Raw genomic sequence first — 25,762 nt, 5'->3', positions numbered from 1 at the left:
AAACTTCCCATCTCACTCAGAGTCCCAGGGCTTACAGTGGCCCCGTGGCCTCTAAGCCCATCCCCTGCTGCTCTCCCCTGGTTGTCTCCTCTCCAGCACAGTGGTCTCTGTTGTTTCTCCAATGCACCAGGGCCTTTCCCTCCTCAGGGCCTTTGCATGTGCTATTTATTGCCTCTGCCTGAAAGGCTCTCCCACAGATCCCCACAGGGCTCCCCTCCTCACTTCCTCAACTCCTGACTTAAAGGTTACCTTTTCAGTGAGGCCTTTGCTGGCCTCCCTATCACAAACTGCAATCCCATTCCCAACATTCATATTCCCCCTCCCCTGCTTTTTTTCCCTCCAAATACTATATAACTTATTCATTATATGTAAGTCACAAAAGAGCAAGGATTTTTGTCTGATTTGTTCAGTGTCTTCCCTGGTGCCTATAACACAGCAAACACACAATAAACATTTGATAAATGAATGAAAGAAACTCAGAAAGCTTAAGTAACTTGCCCAAGGTGGGAGAGCTCAGCTCTGACCCCAAAACCAGCGCTCTGAGTCACCATCTGTGATAAAATAAAGATGCTTTCTTTTTTTTTTTTAAGTAAACGGTCTTTTTATTGTCTGTATAAACAAAGTCAGGGTGGCCTTTGGTTAATCCCCTCCAATGAGGTGAATGAATAGGAGGCATGCAATGATGACACCCATGTTCTCCTCTCCAGGAGAAGGCTCTTGCCCTCCTAGGCCCTAAGGGTCAGAGGCAAGTAGGGCCAGGAGGCTCCAGAGGAACACCTGTCCAGGCCCACCATGCTGCAGAGGCCCAGGCCTGCTGCCTCCCTGACAGGACAAGGCAGTGTTTGCTACACTGCCCCCGTCCCAGTACCCCCAAGCTATAACACGCAGAAAAGCCCCAACCCCCCTCCCCCAGAAAACACTGCTAAGGCAGTCAGCTAGACTTCCAAAAGCAGCTGGCCCCAAGCCACAAAGCCAGAGCATTAGGGCTCCGCCCGGAAGGGGTCGCTATCCTAGGCCAGCAAGCAGCGGTAAAGGACATATAGGATGGCAGCAAATATCAGAAACTGAAGCATCTGGTCCCAGAGTGGGTCCTGGTGATCCTCGTCCAGAGCAGCCTCAGGGGCCAGCTCTTCTGGCCGGATGGCACGGCGGTCGAGCCACGAAGGAGGAGATGAAGGCGAGGACACGGCAGAGGTGGAGGAGTAGGTAGGGTAACAGGACAGGCCCAGGGAGCTTCTGGAGACGTTGGAAACAGGGCGGTAGTGTGCGATGCTCTGGTAGGCACTGTCCCGGCCATACACGGGGCGTTCCCTATCGTTGCCCTCCTCTTCAGAAGAGAAAAGATTGTCATCGTGAAGCTGGTGGTGAAAGGTGTCAGCAGCACGGAGTGAAGCCGAGGGCTGGCGGAAGCTCTCGGATGTGCCCGCAAACTCAGGCTCCCCGTAAGTCCTGGTGGTCAAGTAATTCTCCTCACAGTAGTCATGATTATAGCTCTTGCTCTGGTAAAGTAAGGCGTCCTCTTTCTTGGTCAGATCGTACACATCCGAGTCCACGGACGCTGAATCTAAGTCCGAGGACCCACGGGACAAAGAGGATGTGTACGAGCTCGGGGGCGAGAGGCTCCGCCTCTGGGTCTCATACACGAAGATTTTCCTTAAGTAGAGCTTGCGAGCGGAACCCACGACGGGCCCGTGCAGGATGTTATACTGGCGCAGCAAGGCAGCCAGCTCGGTGTCCGACAGGGCCGCGTAGTCGTCCATGGCGAGCAGCGGGCGGCAGAGGCCTGGGGGTGGCCCGGGCCTGGTGTTACGGGCGGAGCTACGACTGCCTCAGAGCGCGACGGGAGCAGCGCGAGCGCCTTGGCAGCGGCTACACCCGCGTCACGCCTGCGTCACAATCGCGTCCAACCGCGGCCCCTGTGGGCCGCGTGCGCTGTCAATAAAGATGCTTTATCACTGCACACTCAGATACCTACAGACCTGATAAAAATTCAAACCAAGTTACATAGCGAGGGGTCCATTAACCCAGCTCATTTGCTGCTTTCATTAACCTGATATTCTCTTGGAAGACTAGGAGGATTTAAAAAACAACAATTTAGAAAAAGTAACATACACCTGGGAGCTACCCCAATCACAAGAAGCTGAAGGATGAATGCACCTCAATCCCTGAGGAGAAGTAAACAAATCAGATCAAAATACATACTTTTCCATTTTAAATAAACTTTAAAAAAATCTGAGAAATAAAGAAACCAAAACCCCTACTATTAACATTTTAGCATTTTTTCCCCCTATACACACTGTTTGGTAGTTTGTGTAACATGCTACATATACAATTATGTACCCTGCATTTTCACTCACAGCATACGTATTTTCTATATTACTGCGTACATCCTTATAGCCCCCAAATTTAAGGCTATGTGGTATCTTGTCAGCAGGCAATGAACTCTAAGCTGGTAAAAAAACAAAGAACATAAGCATCAATTCCACATGGAAGCCTGAGACCGCTGCTCAGCCTGCCATCTTCAAATCGACTGCTAGCTCCACCACTGAACTTGACCCAGCTGCATTTTCCAGGGGCCAGGAGGATCAGTTCCTTTGGCAATCCTCGGGCCATATCGCTTCTGGAAGTCACAACTTAAGACCACGGGTTATTTAAGTGGCCACTGCCACTACCGTGCAAAGAGTAAGGGCTAAGTTTCCAACGGTGCCAATAACCACAAGTGTGGGGAAACAAGCAACAAAGATAGTCACCCATTCAACAAATATGGAAAAGCACTGCTGTGCGCCAGGCACCGAGGACACAATGCTGCACAGAGGCCATAGGGAAGAGGGACATCGTCAAATAGCCACAAAAACAGATTTTAAATCCCAAGAGTGACAAGTGCTACTGAGGAGAGAAATATCGCACCACAAAGACTCACAGAAAACGGGTGTTTGTAAGAGTCAGGAGGTTGAGGATGGTTTCCCAGGCAGAGAAGGCATTAATGGGGTGCAGGGAGGGGAGGTGGGAGACAAGGCCAGAAAGAAAGGTGGGGGTCGGCAGCCCATGGGCTGACCACGTTCAAGAGTTTAGTCTCCAGCTTAAACCAAGGGAAAGGCCAAGGAAGGATCTTTAAAGTATGTGCAGCGCCTGGGGAAAGGAATGTGATCAGATTTGTATTTCAGGATCATCACTGGAGCCTCAACGTGAGGCAAAAGCAGGACGGCCGTCAGAGCAGTCCCAGGAGGAGTCTGCCCCAGGAGACGTGCCAGGCGGTGTCCTACACCCAGGCCCTTTCATCAACACTGTCTCCGAGGCCCTCCACCTCCTCTCGCCTGCACCCACTTCTTTCCTCCTCCACTCTTCTCTCCTCCCGTTCTGCTTCTCTCATTGGCTCTGCCGCTCTCCAGGCCAACCACAGACAGGTCAAATGGTGACACCTCCCTGTACCTGCACAGTGGGCGGGGCTCCCCTAAATCCCAGCCATGCCCAACACAACACAATGCAGATGACAGAATCTGACCACGGGAGAGATGACTGGAACACCCAGGACAGGCTGGGGAACTATGGCGTAAGGAAAAGAGGATGGGAAAGTGGTTGGTTGTTTGCTTTTATTTAAAGGTTTTTTTTAATGTGGACCATTTTTAAAGTCTTTATTGAATTTGTTACAATATTGCTTCCATTTTATGTCTTTTGGTTTTTTGGCCACGAGGCATATGGGATCTTAGCTCCCCAACCAGGGATGGAACCCTCACCCCCTGCATAGGAAGGCGAAGTCTTAACCACTGGACCACCAGGGAAGTCCCTGTTTGTTTGTTTTTAATTTAATGGAAAACAAGAACAAGAGTTAGGAATCCTAAAACATACCAATGCTGGGACTCACGAGCAGAGATACAGGTGGGTCTGGGGTACAGCCCGGATGTCGGGATTTTATAAAGCTCCTCAGTGGATGCTTAGGTACAACCAAAGGTGAAACCCAGTGGCATTATTTTTTTAACTTTTTATTTTGAAATAATTATTTACTCACAGGAACTTACAAAAATAGTGCACAGAGTCCCATGAACCCTTCACCCAGCTTCCTCCAGTGATGGTATCTTATATGACTAGAGTACAATAGCAAAAGGAAGAAACTGACATGGGTATAATACTGATAACTACACTATGCCTCTTACTCAGCTCTCATCAGTTTCTGCATGCCCTGATTTGTGTGTGTGTGTGTAACTCTATGCAATTTGACCAGCGTATAGATTTGCGTAACCACCATCACAATCAAGATACAGAACTGTTCCATCCCCACAAAGTAACTCCCTTGTGCTACCCTTTTATAGTTCCACCAGTCCTCTCCCCGCCCTGTCACTGTCCCACAGCAACCAGTAATCTGTTCTCCAACTCTGTAATTTTGTCCTTTGGAAAATGTAATATAAATGGAATCATATAGTATATAACATTTGAGATTGGCTTTATTCCCAAAGCACAATGCCCTTGTGATTCATCCAAGTTGCTGCCTGTATTCATTCCTTTTTATTGCTGAGTAGTATTCCATTGAATGGATGGACTGGAGTGTGTTTTTTGTTTTTAACATCTTTATTGGAGTATAATTGCTTTACAATGTTGTGTTAGTTTCTGCTGTATAACAATGGAGTGTCACCCACTGAAGGACATTCAAGTTGCTTCCAATTCGGGGCTATTATAAATAAAGCTGCCACGAACATTCCGGTACGGGTTTTTGTGCAGACATGAATTTTTATTTCTCTGGGATGCATGTCCAAGAATACAACTGCTGGGTCACGTGGCAAGTGCAAAGTTAGTTTTATAAGAAGCTGCTAGACTATCTTCCAGACTGGGTGAACCCTTTTACATTCCCACCAGCAGCGTCTGAGAGAACCAGTTTCTCTATACCCTTGCCAGCATTTGGCATTACTACTATTTTTTTGTTTCAGCCATTCTAGTGCTCATTCTAATAGATATTAGAATACATAGTACTATCTCATTGTGATTTTAATTTTCATTTCTCTAATGGCTAATGATGTTGAACATCTTTCCACGTGCTTATTTGCCATCTGTATATCCTCTTCAGTGAAATGGCTGTTCACATCTTTTAACCATTTTTAATCGGATTTTTTGACTGCTTACTATTGCATTTTGAGAGTCCTTGATTCATTCTGAATACAAGTCCTTTGTCAGACATGTGGTTAGCAAATATTTTCTCTGAGTCTGTAACCTGTCTTCTCATCCTCTTCACAGGGTTTTTCACAGAAGTTTTTAATTTCTTCTGACAGAAGAAATCTGACTGATTTTTTTTTTCTTTCATGTTCTTTTGGTGTGATGGAGTCTAAGAACTCTTCACCTAGGCCTAGGTCCTAAAGATTTTCTCTTGTGTTTAATTCTCAAACTTTTATAGTTTTATGTTTTACAATTAAATCTATGAGCCATTTTGAGATAATTTTTATAAGGTATAAGGTTTAGGTAGAGGTTCATTTTTGCCTCTGGCTGTTCAACTGACCCGGTACCATTAGATGAAAAGACTCTTTGTTTTATTGGATTGCTCTTGTACCTTTGTCAAAGATCAGCTGGACCTATTTGTGTGGGTCTATTTCTGGGTTCTCTCTTCTGTTCCATTGACCTCGGTGTCTATCCCTCCACCAATACCACACTGTCTTAATTACTTTAGCTATTAAAGTAAGTTATAAAATCGAATAGACGCCTTCTACTTTGTTCTTCTTTTTCAAACTTGTTTTACCTATTCTAATTCCTTTGATTATCCATATAAATTGAAAAATAAGTTAGTCTACAAAAAAACACTTTACTGGGACTTTGACAGGAACTACAGTAAACCTATAGATTTGGGGAAAACGAACATCTTTACCTTGTTGACTTTTCCAATTCACGAACATGGTATCTGCCTATCCATTTATCTCGATCGCCTGTGAATACCTTCATCAACATTCTGTAGCTTCAGCACGCACATCATGTCCATGTTTTGTTAGATTTATACCTAAGTATTTCAATTGTTTTAGGATTGATTATAAATGGTATTGTGCTTTTAATTTGTGTTTCCATGTGTTCATTTCTAGGACAGAGAAATAATTTTTGCGTGTGGACCTTGTATCCTGTGATCTTGCTGAATTTACTTATTAGTTCCAGGAGTTATTTTGTAGATTTTTGGGATTTCCTACACAGAGAATCATGTCATCTGCAAACAGGGACAGTTTTATCCTTCCTTTCCAATTCGTATGCCTTATATTTCTTTTCTCAGCATTGTGCTGACTAGGACCTCCAGTACTGTGCTGAATAAGACTAGTGAGAACAGACATCCTTGCCTTGTTCCTGTTCCTGGGGCGGGGGAAGCATTCAGTCTTTCACCACTTTTAGCATGATGTTAACTGTAGATGCTCTTTATCGAGCTGGGGAAATTCCCCTATATTCCTACTTTGCTGAGAGTTTTTATCATGAATCGGTGTTGAATTTTGTCAAATGATTTTTTTGCATCAATTGATAGGATTATGTGATTATTTTTTCCTCCTGTAGTCTGGTGATATGGTGGATTACATTCATTGATTTTCAAACAATGAAGCAGCCTTCCATACCTAGAATAAACCTCACTTGGTCATAGTACATAATTCTTTTTATATGTTGCTGGATTTGTCTTCTTAGTACTTTGCTGAAGATTTTTGTGTCTATGCTCTTGAGGGATATTGGTTTGTTGGGTTTTCGTACTGTCTGTCCGGTTTTGGTATCAAGTTGTAATGGCCTCATAAAATGAACAAGAAGGCATTCTCTCCTCTTGTATTTTCTGGAAGAGATTATGTAGAATTGGTGCCTGTTCTTTAAACGTTTAGTGGAAATCTCCAAAGAAACCTTCTAGTCTTGGAGATTTCTTTTTTGGAAGCTTTTAAATTATGAATTCAATTTCTTTAACAGTTATAGGACTACTGAGATTACCTATTTCATCTTGGATGAGTTTTGGTAGTTTGTGATATTCAAGAAATTGGTCCATTTCATCTAAATTGTCAAATGTATGTGTATAGAATTCTTTGTGGTTTTCTCTTACTGTCTTTTTAATAGCTGCAGGATCTGTAGTGATAGCCCCTGTTTTATTCTTAATATTGCAATTTATATCTTCTTTTTTATCTTTTTCAGTCATCTTGAAGATTTAACCATTTTACTGATCTTTTTAAAGAACCAGCTTTTTCACTGATTTTCTCTGTTGATTTTCTGTGTTCAGCTTCAATGATTCCTGCTCTTATCTTCATTATTTCCTTTCTTCTGCTTGCTTTGGTGGGGGCAGGGGATCTTTTCTCTTTCTAGCTTCTTGAGGTAGGAACTTAGATTATTGATTTCAGATCTTTCCTCCATGCTGACTTAAATATTTAGTGCTATAAAATTTCCTCTCAGCACTACTTTAGCTGTGTCCCATAAACTTTAATATGCTGTGTTTTCATTTTCATTCACCTTGATGTATTTTTAAAAATTTGCTTTGAGACTTCCCCTTTGACTTATGAATTATTCAGAAGTGTGTTATTTGATTTCCAAGTGTTTGGAGATCTTCCTGTTATCTTTCTGTTGTCGGCTTCTAGTTTGATTACATTATGGTCAGAGAACATACTCTGTATTATTTCCACTCCTTTAAATAAATTGAGGTCAGTTTTATGACCCAGGGTATGGTCTAACTTGGTAAATGTTTCATGAGTACTTGAAAAAGATGTGTTTTAGGCTCTTTTTTGAGTGGAGTGCTCTATAAATATTAATTAGAACTGCTTGGTTGATAATGCTGTTCAGTTCTTCTATATTCTTGCTGATACCTTATTTAGTAGTTCTTTCAAATGCTGAGAGAGAGATGCTGAAGTTCCCAACTATTATTATTGTGGATGTGTCTGTCTTTCAGGTCTATCCGTTTTTGCTTCATGTACTTTGCAGCTCTGTTGTTTGGTTCATACATATTTAGGATTGTTGTGTTTTCTCAGTGTAATGACATTTTCATCATTGTGTGATGTCCCTCTTTGTCTCAGGTAATTTTCTTTGCTCTCTAGTCTACTTTATCTGATATTATATATAGCCATTCCTGCTTTTTATAAAATTAATTTTTACGTGGTATACCTTTTTCCACCCTTTTACTTTTAATGCACCTATAGCAATATATTTAAAGTGAGTTTCTTGTAAACAGCACATGGTTAAGTCACATTTTTTATCCATTCTGTTATCTCTATCAATTGGTATATTTAGACCATTTACACTTAAAGTAATTATTGATGTTAGGGCTTAGGTGTGCCATTGTATTATTTGTTTTCTCTTTATTTCCTGTTTATCATTCCTCTTTCCCCTTTTTCTTGCCTTCCTGTGAGTTATTTGTACATTTATCTATAGACGTTTTGAGTATATCTCATTGTATAGTTTTTTATTGGTTTTTAGTTTTTTAGTGGTTTGGGGTTTTTTTTCCAGTTATTACAATATACATATGGAACTTACCAGAGACTACTGGTATCAATGCTTTCCCATTTCAAGTGAAGTGTAGAAACCTTACTTCCATTTGGGTCTTCGCTGCTGCATGCAGGCTTTCTCTAGCTGTGGCAAGGGGGGGCTACTCTTTGTTGCGGTGCATGGGCTTCTCACCGCGGTGGCTTCTCTTGTTGCGGAGCACAGGCTCTAGGCACGTGGGCTTCAGTAGTTGCAGCAGGCAGGCTCAGTAGTTGTGGTACACGGGCTTAGTTGCTCCGCAGCATGTGGGATCTTCCCAGACCAGGGCTTGAACCCGTGTCCCCTGCATTGGCAGGTGGATTCTTAACCACTGTGTGACCAGGGAAGTCCCTCTCTCCCCACTTTTTAATATTCTTTTAAAAAAATATTTATTTATTTGGCTGCGCCGGGTCTTAATTATTTATTTGGCTGCGCCAGGCCTTAGCTGTGGCAGGCTCCCAGTTGCGCCATCTAGTTCCCTGACCAGGGATCGAACCCGGGCCCTCTGCATTGGGAGCGCAGAGTCTTAACCCCTGTACCACCAGGGAAGTCCCCTCTCCCCACTTTTTAAACATAATTTTCTCATATAGTATCTCTACATATATTGACATCACACCAGATATTATAACTTATGCTTCAACCATTAAACATAATTTTAAAAGCTAATGAGGATAAAAACGGCCTATTAAATGTACTTCTATTTTTACCCGTCCACTGTTTTTGTTTTGTTTTGTTTTGTTTTCTTTCTGGAGTTCCAGGCCTCCTCCTGTTATCATTTACTTTTCTGTTTAGAGAACTTTCTTTAGCCATTATTTAAGGGTGGGTCTGCTGTTGACAAATTTTCTTTGTTTTCCTTCGTCTGAGAATGTTTTTATTTTCTCTTTATTCCTGAAGGATATTTTCACCAGATGTAGAACTCAGAGTGGAACATTCTTTTTGTTCAGCACTTGAAAATGCTGTGCACTTCCTTCTAGACTCCATGATTTCATATTAGAAATCCACTGTCATTCAAATCATTCTGCTGCTATGGGTAAAACGTTGTTTCTCACTCTCTGTTTTTTCTTTGTCTAAAGACAAAGAAGTTTTGAGAGTTTGATTATTATGTGTCTTGGCATAGATTTCTTTGGGTTTATCCTGTTTGGGTTTTGCTCAGCTTCTTGATTCTGATAGTTTATCCCTTTTGCCCAATTTGGAGAGTTTTCACCCATAATTTCTTCGAATACTTTTTATTTCTATAGTCTTCTCTTCTCCTTCTGGGACTCCAGTGACACAAATGTTAGACCTAATGTTATTGTACCAAAGGTCTCTGAGGCTCTGTTCATTGTTTTTTTTTAGACTAGTTTCCATCTGTTGTCTGGACAACAGATAGACAGGGTAAATTTTATTGATCTGTCTTCAACTTCATTGATTCTTTCCTCTGTCGTCTCTATTATTAAGCTCATCCAGTGAACTTAATATGGTGATTTATTTTTCAGTTCCATAATTTCCATTTTTTTAATACCTCTAATTTTTGCTGAGATTTTCTAATTATTTGTTTGTTTCAATAGTGTTTGTAATTGCTCATTAAAGCATTTTTCTGATGGCTGCTTTTGTCAGACAGTTCCAACATCTGAGTCTTCCCAGTGTCGGTATCTGTTGATTGCCTTCTCATTTAAGTTCCAATTTTCCTGGTTCTTGGTATGACAGGTGATTTTTTTTTTTTACTGTATCCTGGGCATTTGAGCTATTATGTTATAAGACTCTGGATCCTATTTAAATTTAGCAGGCACTGACCCTATTTAGATTAAGCATATAGATCCTGGGCTACTTTTGTGGGCTGTGATGCCATGACAGTTTAGTTTCTAGAGCCCTTGCAAGGCTATTCTGGTCTTCTTCATTTGTGTTACCTAGAGGTCACTCTGAAAACCTGGGTGGCATTTCACACTGTAGTTTATTTTCTCAAACTTTTTCGCACATTAATTCTGGTCAGATTCATGTATGTGTTGCTCAGGATTTTGCTCAAGATTTCCTACATGGGTTTAATGAATCCCTTTCTCCAGCTCCCTCCTCCGCAACATCTTCCCCGCTATCTAGTGGAGAGGGTGAGGGGGGCCACTTACTACTGCTGAGCCCAGGGCAGAGGGTGAGAGTCCAGACTTCCCATTTGGTCTCCACTGACAATATGCCAGTAGGGAAGGAGCAAACTGCCCCAGATACAGTTTGCTATCTGTATTTTAAGCCACACACAACCAGGCTGGACTCTTATCTAGAGGCTTGGGAGGACAATCCACTTCCAAGCTCACTCAGGTTGTTGGCAGAATCCAATTTTTGAAGCAGGAGGTCTGAGGTCTCCATTTCCTTGCTGGCTGCTAGCCAAGGTTTGCTCTCTGCTCCAATAAAGTTGCCTGTATGCCTTCTCACATGACCACTCCATCTTCAAAGCCACAAGTCCTCCTCACACTTTCAATCTCTCTGACTTCCTCTTCTGCCACTAGGCAGAGAAATTTCTCTTCTTTTAATGGCTCACGTGCTATGATTAAGCCCACCTGGATATCTCTCTTTTGTAAAGTCAACTGCACCATGTAACATAACACAATTACTGGAATGATAGCTCATCACATTCACAGGTTCTGGGGATTCAAGGAGTGGAATCTTGGGGACCATTGCTAGAAATTCTGCCCACCTCACTACCACTGGGTAGAAGGCAGCGTTTAGTCCAGTGTTTAGTTAATCCAGAGTATCTGCAATCAGCATGTATCAATTCTAATGGACTTACATAGAGCATTGTTTACATACTGGTACGTAGTGTTTGTATTTGTGGTACACATTTGTTTTTACAATTTCTAGCATGATGATGTTTCCTTATATATTCATAAACATACTTTAGAAATAACATAATATTTCCAAATGGAGAACTACAGGTCACAGGCTACCAAGCCATGTGCTTGAGAAAAGATATTAAAGAGGATGACACTGTCCATCAGTCCCATTGTACAAAAGGAGTGCCCAAGCTTCATCAAGCAGCAAGTCACATGAATTTTTAAAAATATTCCAAGGCCCCTACACCAACTCCTGCCCCTACTCCAAACTTCTGACGATGCAGTGTGCCTGGAGCAGGGCCAGACTGGAGACTCACTGGTTTAGGGTCCCCTGTGGGACAGCCACACTATACAAGTTTGAGTGTCCAGTAATGATCACAGAAACATCTTACATGGTTTAGATTTTGACCTGTTAGAAAGCTGGGGGTTGAAACACATGATTCCAAAGTCCCTTTCTAAGCTCAGATTCGATAATCCGGTCATTAAGAAAATAAAACTCCATTATGCATAATCAGCAAGATCAACTCGCTCAGGGGACCACTCTCCCTGAGTCACAAGACACCCCTCCACACACACACACACACACACACACACACACACACACACACACACACTTCCTGCATTGCAAGTGACAAAGCCTGAGGAATCAGCCAACTGGTGTGGCTTTTATTGGCAACACACTTGTCTTTAATTACTCCGGACCCTTCCTGGAGTACCTTTTTTTTTTTTTCGGTACGCAGGCCTCTCACTGCCGTGGCCTCTCCCATTGCGGAGCACAGGCTCCGGACGCGCAGGCTCAGCGGCCATGGCTCACGGGCCTAGCCACTCCGCGGCATGCGGGATCTTCCCGGACCGGGGCACGAACCCGTGTCCACTGCATCAGCAGGTGGACTCTCAACCACTGCGCCACCAGGGAAGCCCGAGTACCACTTTTTATAACAGCATCTAACAGGCTCCAGTTGTTAGTTTTAAGATTTTGTTCCCTAAAAGAAAACTATATATTGAAAGTTTAAAGAATAATTCGAGTTGGAATTGGTTGTTTGCAAGGGCCCCATGGATGGGGAACGACTAGATAGTCACACAACTGGATTATTTACCACTCTTAGAAAAGACAACCAAGATCCTTCTGAAAAGCATATCCTAAACACCGCAAAATAACAAGCCTCCTTACAAATGAATAAAATGAAATATTTTCCGGAACTGACTTGCTTTCAGAATTTATAGGAAAAACAGCACCAGCCCATAAATCCAGGCAAAGATTGCTCTTTTGAGTTGAAATACCTGATTTCTGAAGAGAATCCTTTAAAATGCAGAAAACAAGTTCACAACCATGATTCTGAATATAGAATAGCAACCTGGAAATCTCTACTTGATGCCACTTGTAAAGTAACTTCGTAATTTTTTATTAACTCAAGACTAGCAGGGGCTTCCCTGGTGGCGCAGTAGTTAAGAATCCGCCTGCCAATGCAGGGGACATGGGTTTGAGCCCTGGTCCGGGAAGATCCTACATGCTACGGAGCAACTAAGCCCGTGTGCCACAAGTACTGAGTCTGCACTCTAGAGACGGCGTGCCACAACTGCTGAGCCCACGCTCCACAAGAGAAGCCACCGCAATGAGAAGCCTGCGCACTGCAATGAAGAGTAGCCCCCGCTCGCCACAACTAGAGAAAGCCCATGTGCAGTAATGAAGACCCAACGCAGCCAAAAGTAAAAGTTAAAAAAAAAAAAAAAAAAAGACTAGCAGAGTAACTGAGAGGCTTCTCTCCAAGTGGTACAAATGTGCAAAATATTGACAGGACACTCGGGGAAGGCAGGATGCAGCGGGTAATAATGGTGAGGGGCTTAACCCCATCAGGACAATTTGGACACCCAGATAATGCTGCCTGCTTGAGCTCAGGGTCTGGCGCCAGTCTGCTCAAGTTCCAAAGTTCTCTGCTCCTCATAGCTTGTAAGTCTTTTAACCTTAAGATGCCTCAGTTATCTCTTCTAAAAAATGGGCGTGATAAAAAAAAATGGTACCTATGCCATAGAGGGGTGTAAAGGATTTAATGAGATAAAGCACGTGAAGGACTTAGGCTCATTCCTGCCTGGCGTTAAGTGTTCAACAAATTTTAGTCCTTGTACACAGACAGACACGAGCAGGTTATACATAATGCATACAAAGCCAGGCAGCCAGAATGTTGTCATTATTATTCCATAAAGTAACACAACAATCAGGGCCAAAAGATAACTGCAGGTTCACTTAGCGTGTTCCAACAGAGCTCCCTGATGAATCCAGTCAAAACCCTCACAAGTGGCATTTTAATCAGGACCATATTTGCAGAACAATGTCTAACATGTGCACCCCAGAGTAAAGTGTGACCAAAGGCCAGGTCACAGGAGCTAACACTGTCCTCCTGTGGAAGAAGTTACATTCGTAATGATACCTTGTTCCTTTTCAGGCGTCTCATTTGTGCTCACAGCCTCTGGTGCCAGCACGTCGCAGCCCGGTAAATGCTCCCTGAGGAGTTCGGCAGACCCCCACCCCCGAGCACATCACCACGAGAGTCGTGCGCAGGACGAGGCCGCGCACGCTATGAAACACGCCTGGAAAACTCGTGCCGCCTTTCCAAGAGACACAAGTACCTTGAAGACAATATCCCATACGCTTCACAAAATCAGTGGCCCTTGGGGTGAAAAAGCAAAGTGAAATTGGATCCAAGAGATCTACTTCAGGGTCTCTGAGTATAGAATAGCAACTTAGAAATCTCTCTGTTATGCCACTTGCTGAAGTAAATTTGTGATTCTTTCTGAAATCAAGACAAGCAAAGTAAGCGTGAGCTTTGTCTCAGACTGGTGCAAATAGGCAAAAGCCTCGCCTTCCACCTCATCGATGAAAAATATGACCATTTTCACCAGCCACTTTACACAAATACAAAAAAGGCTCTGGATACGCCAGAGAGAGATCTAAAACACCTAGCAGATGAAAGCTGAGGCAATAGGAAACCGAGCGGAAAACTGTTACACTCAGCAGAAGCCCTGCAACTACAAGTAAACACACCTCGGCCTTCGGCAAAGGGGCCTGTGGCTGCGGCGCGTGCTAGTGCTATGCGCACAGAGCGACTTAAAGATCAACAAGCACATTCTTTTAACCCCTGCTGCAGTTTCCTGCTTTCTACTCAAGAGTCTGGGTCCCGCTGCCCCTCACCAAAGGTCGCCCCCCAAAGCAGGCAGACCCGTGCATGGCGGCCCAAGCCATGGGTTCAAGGCCTCTGCCTTTTGAAATTCCTTTATCTGTCTGTGGATACATGTCAGGAGAACTCAGGAAAAGGCTGCTAATAAATCCTTTGCTGGACTCATGGCCACTGTTGTCTGCCTCTGAGGTAAGGTTCTGAAAGGGGGACACTGGTCAGTGAATCCAACATGGGGAAAATGAACCCCTGTGAAAGAGCCCACATCTGCCTCTCATTGGTGGCTGTCCTTCTGTTCTAGGTGGTAGTTTCAGGTCTCAGGAGGGCAGCCATTTTTTTTTAAATGAATGACTTTGAGGATTTCATCCTAGTGACTCCTACTATTATATCCCATATTATGGTCTATTGTGGTCTATGCAGAAAAAAAATACCCAAAACTTGGAAATGAAGCCAAAAATGATCATCGTGTGAACTTTTAACGTCATGCTGATCCATTTTCTAATAAGTGTGCCCCCCGCACCACGAAGGGTCATCTGATTCCCTCTGAAAACATAACCTGACTTAACCAACACTTTATTAGGACATTTTACAACTCTATAAACGTCCGAGGATAACATGTAGAAAAACAATAAGGTACGCCACAGCCTCTTTTTCTTTTCTGGTAGAGATGATAACCCCAGAGGTTAAGACTTTACTGTCCTCTAAGACATGAACCCATTTTGATCTTCTTTGTCCTTTTTTTAAAAATTTTATTGAAGTATAGTTGAATTTACAATGTTGTTTTCATTTTGATCTTCTTTGAACATTCCTCTTTCCATGGACGTTTTAATCAGTTCCTCACATCCTCACTGAATCCGTTTTGTTATTATGCTAGTTCTCTCATTAGATGAGTTCAATAAAACTTTGACACATGCTCTCTACTGGCATGTTTTTAACAATCTAAGAATGAGCCTTTGGTAGTTCATGGGCCCAACAATCAAATGATCCCTGGGACATTGAGTTCTGTGCTTAAGGACCCCTCAGCAGTCATACTCAAAGGTCAACCATGCAAAGACCAGCACATTCAGGCACAAATGAGGCCCCAGCACAGGTGGGACACCCCTCCTCCACAGAGGCCACATATTTAAACAGAGAAAAACATATATGTTGAAAGTGAGGGAGGGCAGCAATTCCACTCCTACACGTATATACACAAGAGAAATGAGTGCCTGTCTCCATAAAATACCCAAACTGGAAACAACCCAAATGTCCTTCCACAGGAGAGTGGATAAACAAATTACAGTTTACTCATAAAATGGGATACTATACAGCAAGAACAAACTACTGCTATACACAACAACATTCTGTTGTGCAAAAGTAGCCATATATAAAAGAGCACATATTGTATGATTCCATTTACATGAAACTCCAGTAGAGGCAAAACTAACCTATGATGACAGATTACCTATGAGAGGGGGAATGACTGGGAAAAGGCATGATGGAACTTTCTAGAGGGATAGAAATAAAATTGATCTGGATGATGCTTACAGAGGCACGCACTTACATTAAAAAAATTATCAAGCCATACAATTATGACTTCAACATTTTACTCTATGTAAATCGCACCTGAAAATGAATAAATTTTTTAAAGGAGGAGGGATAAAGAAAAATGTATTCTAAAAGAAGTGGATGAGAGAGAGGTATAGAGAAGAAAGGGAAGAGGGATTTTAAAAGATTCTTCTTCTACATGTACAGTAAATAAATTAAATAATAACTAACTAAATAAAAGAAAAAGAGGAACAAACCCAAAAAGCCACGGGGCCTGGTTAGGTACATTTACGGGTGCCAACAAATTTCAGCCCCAGAGCTGGCAAAGCCCAGGCATCTTCTTAACGATGGGGTGGCCGGACTGCCTGGTATTTTTCCTTTGAGAAATTGAGACAATACAGAGTTGCGGGTGGATACTGAATCCCCAAACTTTAGGGGATCAGGTTCATTTGGGACACTGATTAAGGATCCGATAAATGAATCAAGAAAATGCTTAAGGTAAGCTCTCTGACAGTGGTAACACTGGCATAAAGGTACACAAATAAACAACGGGATGCCACAAGATTACCCAATTCAGTCTGGGGACAAATGATTCTTAAGCCAAATAAGGCATGTGTAAACCCACTTCCAAAACGGTGAACTTATGCCAATATGATTATTATTACCTAAGATGTATTTTCAGCTTCTAGAACTCTCTATGGCAGTGTTCTTTATTGTTAAACTCTATGGCCTCCACCTACTGGATTTTCAATAATAAGCCTAAATCATTCCCAGTGGGTGAAGACTTGAAGATAGACTCAGCCATCCGAAAGAAGAGAAGTTTCTTTTTCTGCCAAGTCTAACAGCCACAAGTGGTACAGCCCCAGCCGGTCCTGCCACATCCTTTCTGGCCCAGGTGGAACAAGCACCTCCCAAGCATGAGACTTCCCCGCCCTGGAGGTGCTCTAGCCCAGGTGAGACAAGTGTTAGGCAAGGGCAGGGGCTTCCAGGCCAGGGGAGAGGGTCCCTTCCTTCACCACAGGGACAGCGGCACACTCGGAAGGTGGCCGGCCACATGCTAAGTGATTTCCACGCACTGTCTCCTCTAATCCTCAGACTAGCCTGATGAGGTAGTCAGGCTCGGGAGGGGGGAGAAACCCAGATGGCACACTCGAGTTAGGTAATCTGAGGTGGGAATAATAAAGAGACTTTTACAAAGTAGGTGAGGAAGAGAGACGCTCCGGGGAGGCAGCTGAGGGCTAGAGACAAGGGAGCCCCAGGCCTGCCGGGATGAGGGGAAAGGAACATATAGAAGAAAGGGACTTGATGGGAGCAGCCACCATCTGGCAGAGGGACACAGCCAGACCCAGGCAAGCCTAGAGCGGGGAGCCGGTGGGATAACCCCTGACCTTGCTGGCCTCCCTCCCTCCTGCCATCTCCCACCAGCCTCCCCTTGAGACAAAGCGCGTGGGCCACCATGGGGCAGGATCCGCTGCCGTGGCCCACACTGGCCCAGCCCAAGGCCGAGCGAATGGAGCGGGCTGGATAGAGGTCCTGGCAGTGAAGCACATCACCCCGCCCTGGTCACAGTGACGAGCTCCTGTTCCCCGGCGCTCCCGGGGCTCTTCCCGCACTGCCCTCCCTGCCCTGGCCTCCACAAACGCTTATGGTGCCCTGGCCCTGAGCAAAGGCCAACCTCGAGGTTTCAGAGGCTGTGGATTTGTGGTTTGGAATAAGCCAACAGGACACATTAAAGGCTTCCAAAGCGGGGCCCACCTTCTAAACTGGAGTTGGAGTCCCTTCTCCTTCCCACGGTCCTCCCCCTCACTCCTTCCTCCTTCATCTTCACTGAAAGCTTTGCCTCTTTTATCCAGAAAAGTCCCCCTTCCAACCCAGAATTTGGCTCAACTTCAAGGATGGTCCTTGTCCCCAAATTGGGGATTTTGTTTGGAAGGGCAAAAGAATTCACCCTCATTTACACATCAGTAGACTCAACCCAAGGGGACCCAGATGTGAGACTTTCCTCCTCTTAAAATGGGAGAGAGAGGGCTGCCAGGTTCAACTGTAGTCCAAGAAAAAATGTCTATCCTCCCACGACTGTTCACAGAAAGCAAGGTTTATCAGCATGTAACCCACAAAACTCTCCCCAGCTTTCTGCACACCAAGGAGAAAGGACAAGGAAAAAGTTAGCAGGATCCTCTGAGGCAAGATCCTGAAGAAAGATGAAACTGGCTTTCTATTTGTTCTAGACTGGGGGCGGGGTACCGGTAGAGGGCCCAGGGGGTGAAGCCTGGAGCATATCACTGTTCTTCCTCAACAATCCCCTTCCATAAAACCCTCCCACGTAGCCCACAAGGCTCTTTAAGGGGGCACCTGCTTCTCTGGGCCCAGCGTCCCCTACACCACCTGCCCCCTATGGCCCCAGGTCTCAGGCATGGTCTGGTGCCACCGGAACTACAGCAGGGGCCCCGGGGATTCCTGCACACAGCTCTCCCCACCAAGAACAGGCCCATCTGGCCCAGCGCTGGGCAGGAAGGATACAGTCCAGGGACTTTTTAGACCCACTTGGTATTTCCCTCTGGGATCAGCCTGCAGGTGATTTCCTGCCCCCCCCCCCACTTTTTTAACCTAATTCCCACTATTATTTACAACTGTGTGGTATGAAATTTCTTAACATGACTGAGTTACATTTTTTGTAATTAACCCTTCTGCAAAGAGCATAATTTTCAAAACCTTACTGAAAAAATAGATTTTACTCAATGCTTCATGGCCATAAATGGGAAAAAGAAAATAATACTGCTCCTACCAAGAAAGCAATATGATACAAAGCTAGAAACATGGCATAGTTGGAATTCTGCATTTAGTTTGACTGCTACTTGATTTAAGTGGTCAAAACTGAGTTTCACCTCCATTTTGAATGGAATGGTAAAGGGCAAGAGTCTTTGAAACTATCAAAGCATAAAAAAAAGTCCACAAATAAAACAATTTGACAAGCTTGACATTTTTCCAGCATTTTCTAAGTGATACATAGTTTGGAAAGAGAACATTCCGGGCCTTAAGAAAGTGATTTCAAAACAAGTATCCCCCGATATGAAGGGCAAAGCTATACGTGCTCCTCTTGACAGCATACAAGAGGTCAAGCTGTCAACTCATCCTCTTAAAGAGTCCCATGAAATTCCTCCTCAAGTGCCGCCACAGCTTTGGGCAGTAGAACCCACACAGGAGACAGGAAAAGGGTTTCGCTTTGTACTCACTCTTACAAAGTTGTCAGGGAACAAACCTCTCCTGCCATTGATCTGTCCCTCCCACCAGCCTCCATCCTCCTTCCTGATGTTGGTGATGATCTCACCCACGGTGATCGTCAGCTCATCGTCGTGCTGGGCCTGGTAGTCAAACTCCACTATTGCCTCCACTGGAAGGAACAGGGACCAAACAAAAACAAGAACAAAACAAAACAGCACTTTAGATCAGATGTTGGAGAAGTCCAAAGCCCAGCAGCCCTGGAAGGCCAGGAAAGTCATATTCAAGGGGCTTCCCCTCTACCAATGCTTAAAATAACAGGGCCACACACGGTTGCCCGACTTTGGTTAACCTGAGGCCTGTAGCACAGAAACCACAAAGTGCTGGTCTGCGGTCAGGCACAGGCAGAGTGGCCTACAGGTCTCAGGGCCAGCAGGGGCTTCAGAGGGGAAACCACACAATGACAGAAGGCCAACAACACTTGTGCACCACCCCGCCCCCAGACGGAGTCCAGCAACATTTCCCCAAGTGCAGAGGTGGCAGATAACTACAGGTGCAGGTTCGGCTCTCAGATGCCCTCTCCTTCACCAAGACTAGGTGATGCTAACCTCTCTGGGCCTCAGTTGTGCAAAATGTGGGTGATGATCATTCCCACCCTACAGAGATAATGCCCGCCTCTCAGCAACAACTCGTGTGAACACAGCCGATAACAGAGGGCCCCGCCAGCCCAACCAACAACTCAGACCGCTCACATCTGCGGGCACAACTGCCTTCACAACAGATGGCTTCTTAGGCAGCAATACCATTTTAAACTGTTCTCCCAATCCACGGTGATTTTGTATACTTGGTAATGGGTGGAGGCAACAGATGAGGCAGACGGGTCTTCTGGTACCGATGCAAATTAGCAGAGCCAACCAATCCAGAGGCTGGTTAGTTTATCTATACATGGATTAAACAACTCATGTGTCTTTGGGCCTCGCCTCATGCCCACCTCAATCAGTCAATCTCCTGTCCTTTTCCTTTTGTATTTGCAGCTTAATATGAATGAATGGATGGACGGACGGACGGATGGACGGACAAAGGGAGAATGAATAAATACAAGGGTAGTGAAAATTAGGTGTAACCCCAAGCAGCGAATTAGCAACTTAGAAATTACAGTAAAAGAATGGAAGTGGAAAATTTAAGTGAGCTCTATAAAGAACACATACGCAAAAATGAACTCAAAATGGATCATACGCCTGAATGTAAGAGCTAAAACTGCAACATTTTTATAAGAAAGCATACGAGAAAATCTTAGTGATCTTGGGTTTGGCAAAGATTTCTCCAATGGGGCTTTGGTGGCGCAGTGGTTAAGAATCTGCCTGCCAATGCAGGCGACACGGGTTTGAGCCCTGGTCTGGGAAGATCCCACATGCCACGGAGCAACTAAGCCCGTGCGCCACAACTACTGGGTCTGCACTCTAGAGCTCGCATACCACAACTACTGAGCCCACGTGCTGCAACTACTGAAGCCTGCATGCCTAGAGCCCGCGCTCCGCAACAAGAGAAGCCACCGCAATGAGAAGCCCACGCACCGCAATGAAGAGTAGCCCCGGCTCGCCGCAACCAGAGAAAGCCCGCATGCGGCAACGAAGACCCAACGCAGCCAAACATAAAAAATAAATAAATGTATATATAAAAAAAGATTTCTCCAACAGGAGACAAAGAAAGCACAAATGACTTTTACAAATTCAATATATTGGGGTAGGTTTTCCAGGAAGAAGGTTGGTAGGTGAGGGGCTCCTTGTCAAATGCACTTTGCATATCCATTAGGGATACACTCTCAAAGCGTTTCCAGATCAAACGACCCCGTCCACCCAGACTGGTGTGCTCACCTTGTCCACTTATAATGTCAGCTAACCCAGACAGTTCATAAGCAACTCAAAGCAGAATTTGCTTTCCGAGATTAGTTTTGCATTCCAAAATTAGCTGGCTGACTCTGCTGTCAGAAATCTGCCCAGGCTGAAGTTGAGTTGTGAACCATTTTCATCACTTATCAACAGAAAGGAGAAGCATAAGAGCATAAACAAGGCAACCTTTTCAGATTTCTCCTGGTTCCTGACAAGTACAAAGGCAGAAACACTCCAATTTTCTTGTATCATATTCTCACCCCAGCAGGTAAAATGAGTCATCAGAACAATCAGAAACCAGGTCGATTAAAAAGCAGCTTTCTTCAAATTACCTAGACATGGATCTATTGAAGCTTTGCTATCGGAATGGAGATTACAGCAACCACTGTTTATGTGCCAGACACTTTTCCTGCATTATCTCACTTAATCCTCACAGTATTATGATGCCCATCTTCCCAATTAAAGAACCTGAAGCTTAGCAAAGCAGTTAAGCTTATTTTCTGAGCCAGTGCCCTCCAAACTGGGATGCACTCACTTCAGGAATTAGTGAACAAGATGAAAAAAAAAAAAAAAAGAAAACATCTATTCATTTTGTTTTCATTTTAAAAAGAGAAAAATTCAACTTCTCTAACGCTCCAGTTGCAGAATGACAGCAGCTCCTTCATCCAGCCTCTAGGTCAGGCAGTCAGGGGTGCTCGGAGGGCATGGAGCGGCCTGAGGGACAGCTGTGCCCCTAGACAAGGGCAGCTGCCAGGGCCAGCTTTCAGCTCCATGGGGCACCCTGCAGTTCTGGGAGGCCTCTTGGTAGAGCCTCTTTATGACTATTACCCCCTTTAACTAAAATCACCCTCACTAAATGGATGAGAGACTTGAGAAGATTTGGGTAAAGAAAGTAGGGGTTGTAGATAATACTCAACACACGCCCAAGTCAACAAGAAAATGGTGGAGCTGCCACTTCAGCCCCTGGGTGGGAACTCTTTGTCAGCCATGTTGGGGGGTGAACACGAGGACAAGCCAATCAGCACAAAACACTCTGAGTTATCAAGATAATTTGTAATATGGGTTTTCTCCCACCCTTGATATAGGTTTAAGTTATCTAATTATAATATGGAACTACTAGGTTTAGCAAGATATTCAAAACTATGTACCTGAGCCATGAAGACAAATGTCCATTTTTCACCAATGTCTAAAACCACATAATAGTCAATCTTATGTTTTCCATAAGTTCATTAAACCTAATAATAAATATTTAGAAACGTCTTTTGGGTTTTCTTAATCAACTAGTACAGCAATATATTACATGATCTATAAATAAATATATGTATGGAGATAGTCATTTTTTTAAATAACAGGTATTTTTTTTTTTAACAAGAAAAGGCTTGGAATACTGACCTAGGCTCCCCAAGGCTGCTCCTATCTTAGTACTTAGAGATGAAAGCTCATAGCTTTTCTGATGGGGACAGAAAATCGCCCTAAGTGGAGTTGGGGGGAAGCAGCACATGGGGCCTGCCTGAAGGAGCCGGGGGAGGAATCTGCTCAAGGGTCCATCTCGACGCTGAACTTAAACCCTGTGTACTTTGGGGAACTCAGAACCCCATCCACTTCCAGCACACAACCTTGCTTCTCCTTTCCTCAACAGCAAGTCTCATTTTCTGCATTCTACACGTGGGCTCTATCAAGGTAAAGCTGGACGAGGGCAAAGGAATCTGCTTCAAGAAGACAGGTCCTAAGAAATAAACAGCTGCTGCCTGTTGTTGAAAACTGGAGAGAAGCACATCCTGGGTTTGCTTCCGTCTCCCTCTTATGAGGAGTCCAAGAACACAGCTTAACTGATGGCTGCTAGAAGTAAGGCTGGGGATTAGGGACTGGGGACTCAGGGATATATAAAGCATAACTGCATAGTTTTCGAGTCTTCCCAATATACTATTGAGCTGGTCTTTCCTGATCTACCCTTCCTTTAAACTCCTGGACACTTCATCCCATGCACGCAGCCTAGCTCCTTCCTGGCTCATCCAGCCCCCAAGCCTCCCTGGGCCCTGGTATCGAGGCAATTCCACACTGTGGTGGCTGCATGTGTGTCTCGCCCTCCCAGTGACCCTCTAAATGGCTTCTGGATACAGATCTCCCTTAGTTCTGTCATGGCCCCTACGAGCATCCCTGACATACAGTAGGTACTCAACAAAGCCTTGAGAAGCTGACGGTTCAGCTTGCATTTGCATTTTATAATGGCAGATAGTTCTCTGCCCAACAAAGATGCTACTAAAATGCCAAGTGTCAATCACATTTTTGCAAATTGAGTCAGATCTTCAGTGCACTAAGGGAGCTTGCTATTTAAAGGATCCTGCAGTTAATTCTTTTGTAACATGAATAATCACTTCCTGCTTTACCTTTCCTGTCAAGAAGAATTTTTACATATCAGGTTTCTCTAATAGAAGGAAGCCTATGTATGGCTTTATTAAGAGCTCACAAAACATGAGACTATGTCTCTCCTACCCCTTCTAAGGGCTCTTCCTGTGTCCCTTGTGAGCCTTTGAAAGGTTTAGAACTTTGCTGTCCACTAAAGTGTCACCTGCCACACGTGGCTGTTGAATACTTGAAGTCTGGCTCGTCCAAACTGAGACATACTGTAAAATACACAGCAAGTTGCAAAGACTTATGAGGAAAAAAAAAGAATGTAAAATATCTCATTAATTTTTAGATTGATCGTATGTTGAAATGATCCTATTTTAGATATGCTGGGTGAAATTCTTCAATTTCATTTCAAGCATTATTCAAATTAATTTCACTTGTTTCTTCTCCCTTTCTGAATGTGGCTACTAAAACATTTAAAATCACTTCTGTGGCCCGTATTATGTTTCTATTTTACAGAGATGCTTGAGGATAATACTTGGCAGACAGGAGCTCTAGACCTCACACCAACACAGTCGAAATATTCACAAGGGCCCACGAGAAAGTGTGTGGCCCCGAAACCCATCTCCTTGCCCTCAGGAAGCTGCAGGTAGCTGCAGCAAGGATAAAACCCGACCTACAATTTTTTTTAACAGTACCCTTTGGGAAACTACCTCTGGGCATGAGCACAAAATTAAAACATTAAGCTAAATAAAATATAACAGAGGTGTAATTAGGCCAACAGTAAACAAAATCCCATATTTAAAGACACCATAAATTACAAAACTTAAGGAAGTCTCCCTGTCAGAAAATACCACCCTCCAGCTGCCTGCCTCCACAAGTCGGCTCCAGCTACCATGGCTGCAAAAGCCAAAGCTACAGTTAACGCGAGGGCACACAGAGATAGAGGCAGAGCCAGAGGAGATAAGAGATCTGCCTCGAAATGCAAAATGCTTCAACCTCCCCATCTCCCCCTTCAAACCTGCTGGGATGTCTCCTCTCCCCAAAGATGAAATGGGTGGTTTTAACCGTGGTTGGCTAAGCCAGCTGCCAAGCAGCTTCTCACGGGGGCAAACTTTTCACAGTGGCGGTGGCGTTTCAGAGGCCCCGCTCTGTGACCGGCCCCTCCCCACCTCTGTGCACTGAACTTGATCTCTCCCGGGAGCTCACCACAATGCGTGAGCGTTCACTGCGGCTCATTCCAATCAGACTATGAGCTCTTGCTGGGAAAAGCCCTTCTCTTTTTCAGGATTCCACCTCCCTTGGCCAGCATCAAGTTTTATTCCAGCCCTCTGATTGAAGAGAGCAGATACAATCAAGAAGTAATTTTTCTTTTTTTCTTTCAGGGTAGATTTTTTTTTTAATTGGAGTATAGTTGCTTTACAATGTGGTGTTATTTTCTGCTGTATAGCAAAAAGTGAATCAGCTATACGGATACATGTAATTTTTCACCAAGAAAGGTTTCACCAAAAAAGATCACAACTGCTGGTCATTAGAGACAGAAAGCACATGAGTTATCATCTTGTCAAACCCTTTTCTTAACTATACAGATGAGGAACTGAGGCCTGGAAGTTTCCATGACTGAGGCTCACAGAGCTAAATAATGGCAGCATCAAGACTAGGACTAAGCTCTCCCATCTTACAGTCCAGGTGAGAGAAGGGAAAATCTAAAGCAAAAAGGAAGGAAAACTGACACCATGAGGTCCAGACTTCCACACCGTTGGCCTTTTTTCCTTCTTTCTTTCACCCATAGCATAGTTTGCAGGATACCCGGAAAAAATTACACCGGTCAGGAACCTATGTTCAAATCTACAGAAACAGAAAACAGATGAGTGGTTGCCTAGGGCTGGAGTGGGAACGGGGCCTGACTGCAAATGGCTACGAGATGTCTTTGGGGGCGACGGAAACGTTCTAAAATTAAATTCTGGTGAGAGTTTCACAATGCTATAAATTTATTAAAATCATTGAACTGTACACTTAAAACAGGCAGAATTTTATACCTCAATATAGCTTTTAAAAATACAGAGTTTGTGTAATGCATATTTTGGAATTTATGATTGTAAAGATTCACGCATCGAGGTGGCTGCCTGTGTCTGTGTCCCAGGGAGAAACCATTCCCCACTCGGGGAGGGGAAGCCGTTTGGGGGACTTTCCCCTCCCTGATGAGATACAGTCTGATGGGACTGTCCAACAACATGCCCTGCCCTCTACCAGCACAGGACTCAACTATGTCGCACAGCAGCAGCTGTGACAAAGACTGGAACCGGCTGCGGCAAATCCCCCAGCAGGGCCCCCAGATGAGGCAGTGATCCCGGGGGCTGCCTGGGTGCCATCTTTC

At 44.2% G+C, this 25,762-nt stretch overlaps 1 protein-coding gene and 1 pseudogene across 4 annotated transcripts in view; both read right to left on the bottom strand.

Moving 5' to 3' along the window:
• Positions 1-25,762, bottom strand: part of SH3KBP1 (SH3 domain containing kinase binding protein 1) — a 343,295-nt gene that overhangs the window by 275,604 nt on the left and 41,929 nt on the right. For 2 of the 4 annotated variants that reach the window (XM_030763169.2, XM_030763168.2), the window contains exon 2: positions 19,162-19,319. The exons of 1 other annotated variant lie outside the window; for it this stretch is intronic. In XM_030763169.2, coding sequence (XP_030619029.1) covers positions 19,162-19,319 — 158 coding nt within the window. Of the gene's footprint in view, positions 1-19,161; positions 19,320-25,762 lie in introns of those variants that run through there. One more of the 4 variants, XM_030763170.2, reaches the window with a different exon arrangement.
• Positions 916-18,504, bottom strand: LOC149744397 (emerin pseudogene; annotated as a pseudogene).

The sequence above is a fragment of the Delphinapterus leucas genome, chromosome X (genome assembly GCF_059928025.1).
Source record: "Delphinapterus leucas isolate spDelLeu-1000000601 "Yukka" chromosome X, BTC_Dleu_Yukka2, whole genome shotgun sequence".
NCBI lineage: Eukaryota > Metazoa > Chordata > Mammalia > Artiodactyla > Monodontidae > Delphinapterus > Delphinapterus leucas.
The sequence above is the reverse complement of the archived record's forward strand: the minus strand, read 5'-3'. Positions and strand labels throughout refer to the sequence as shown.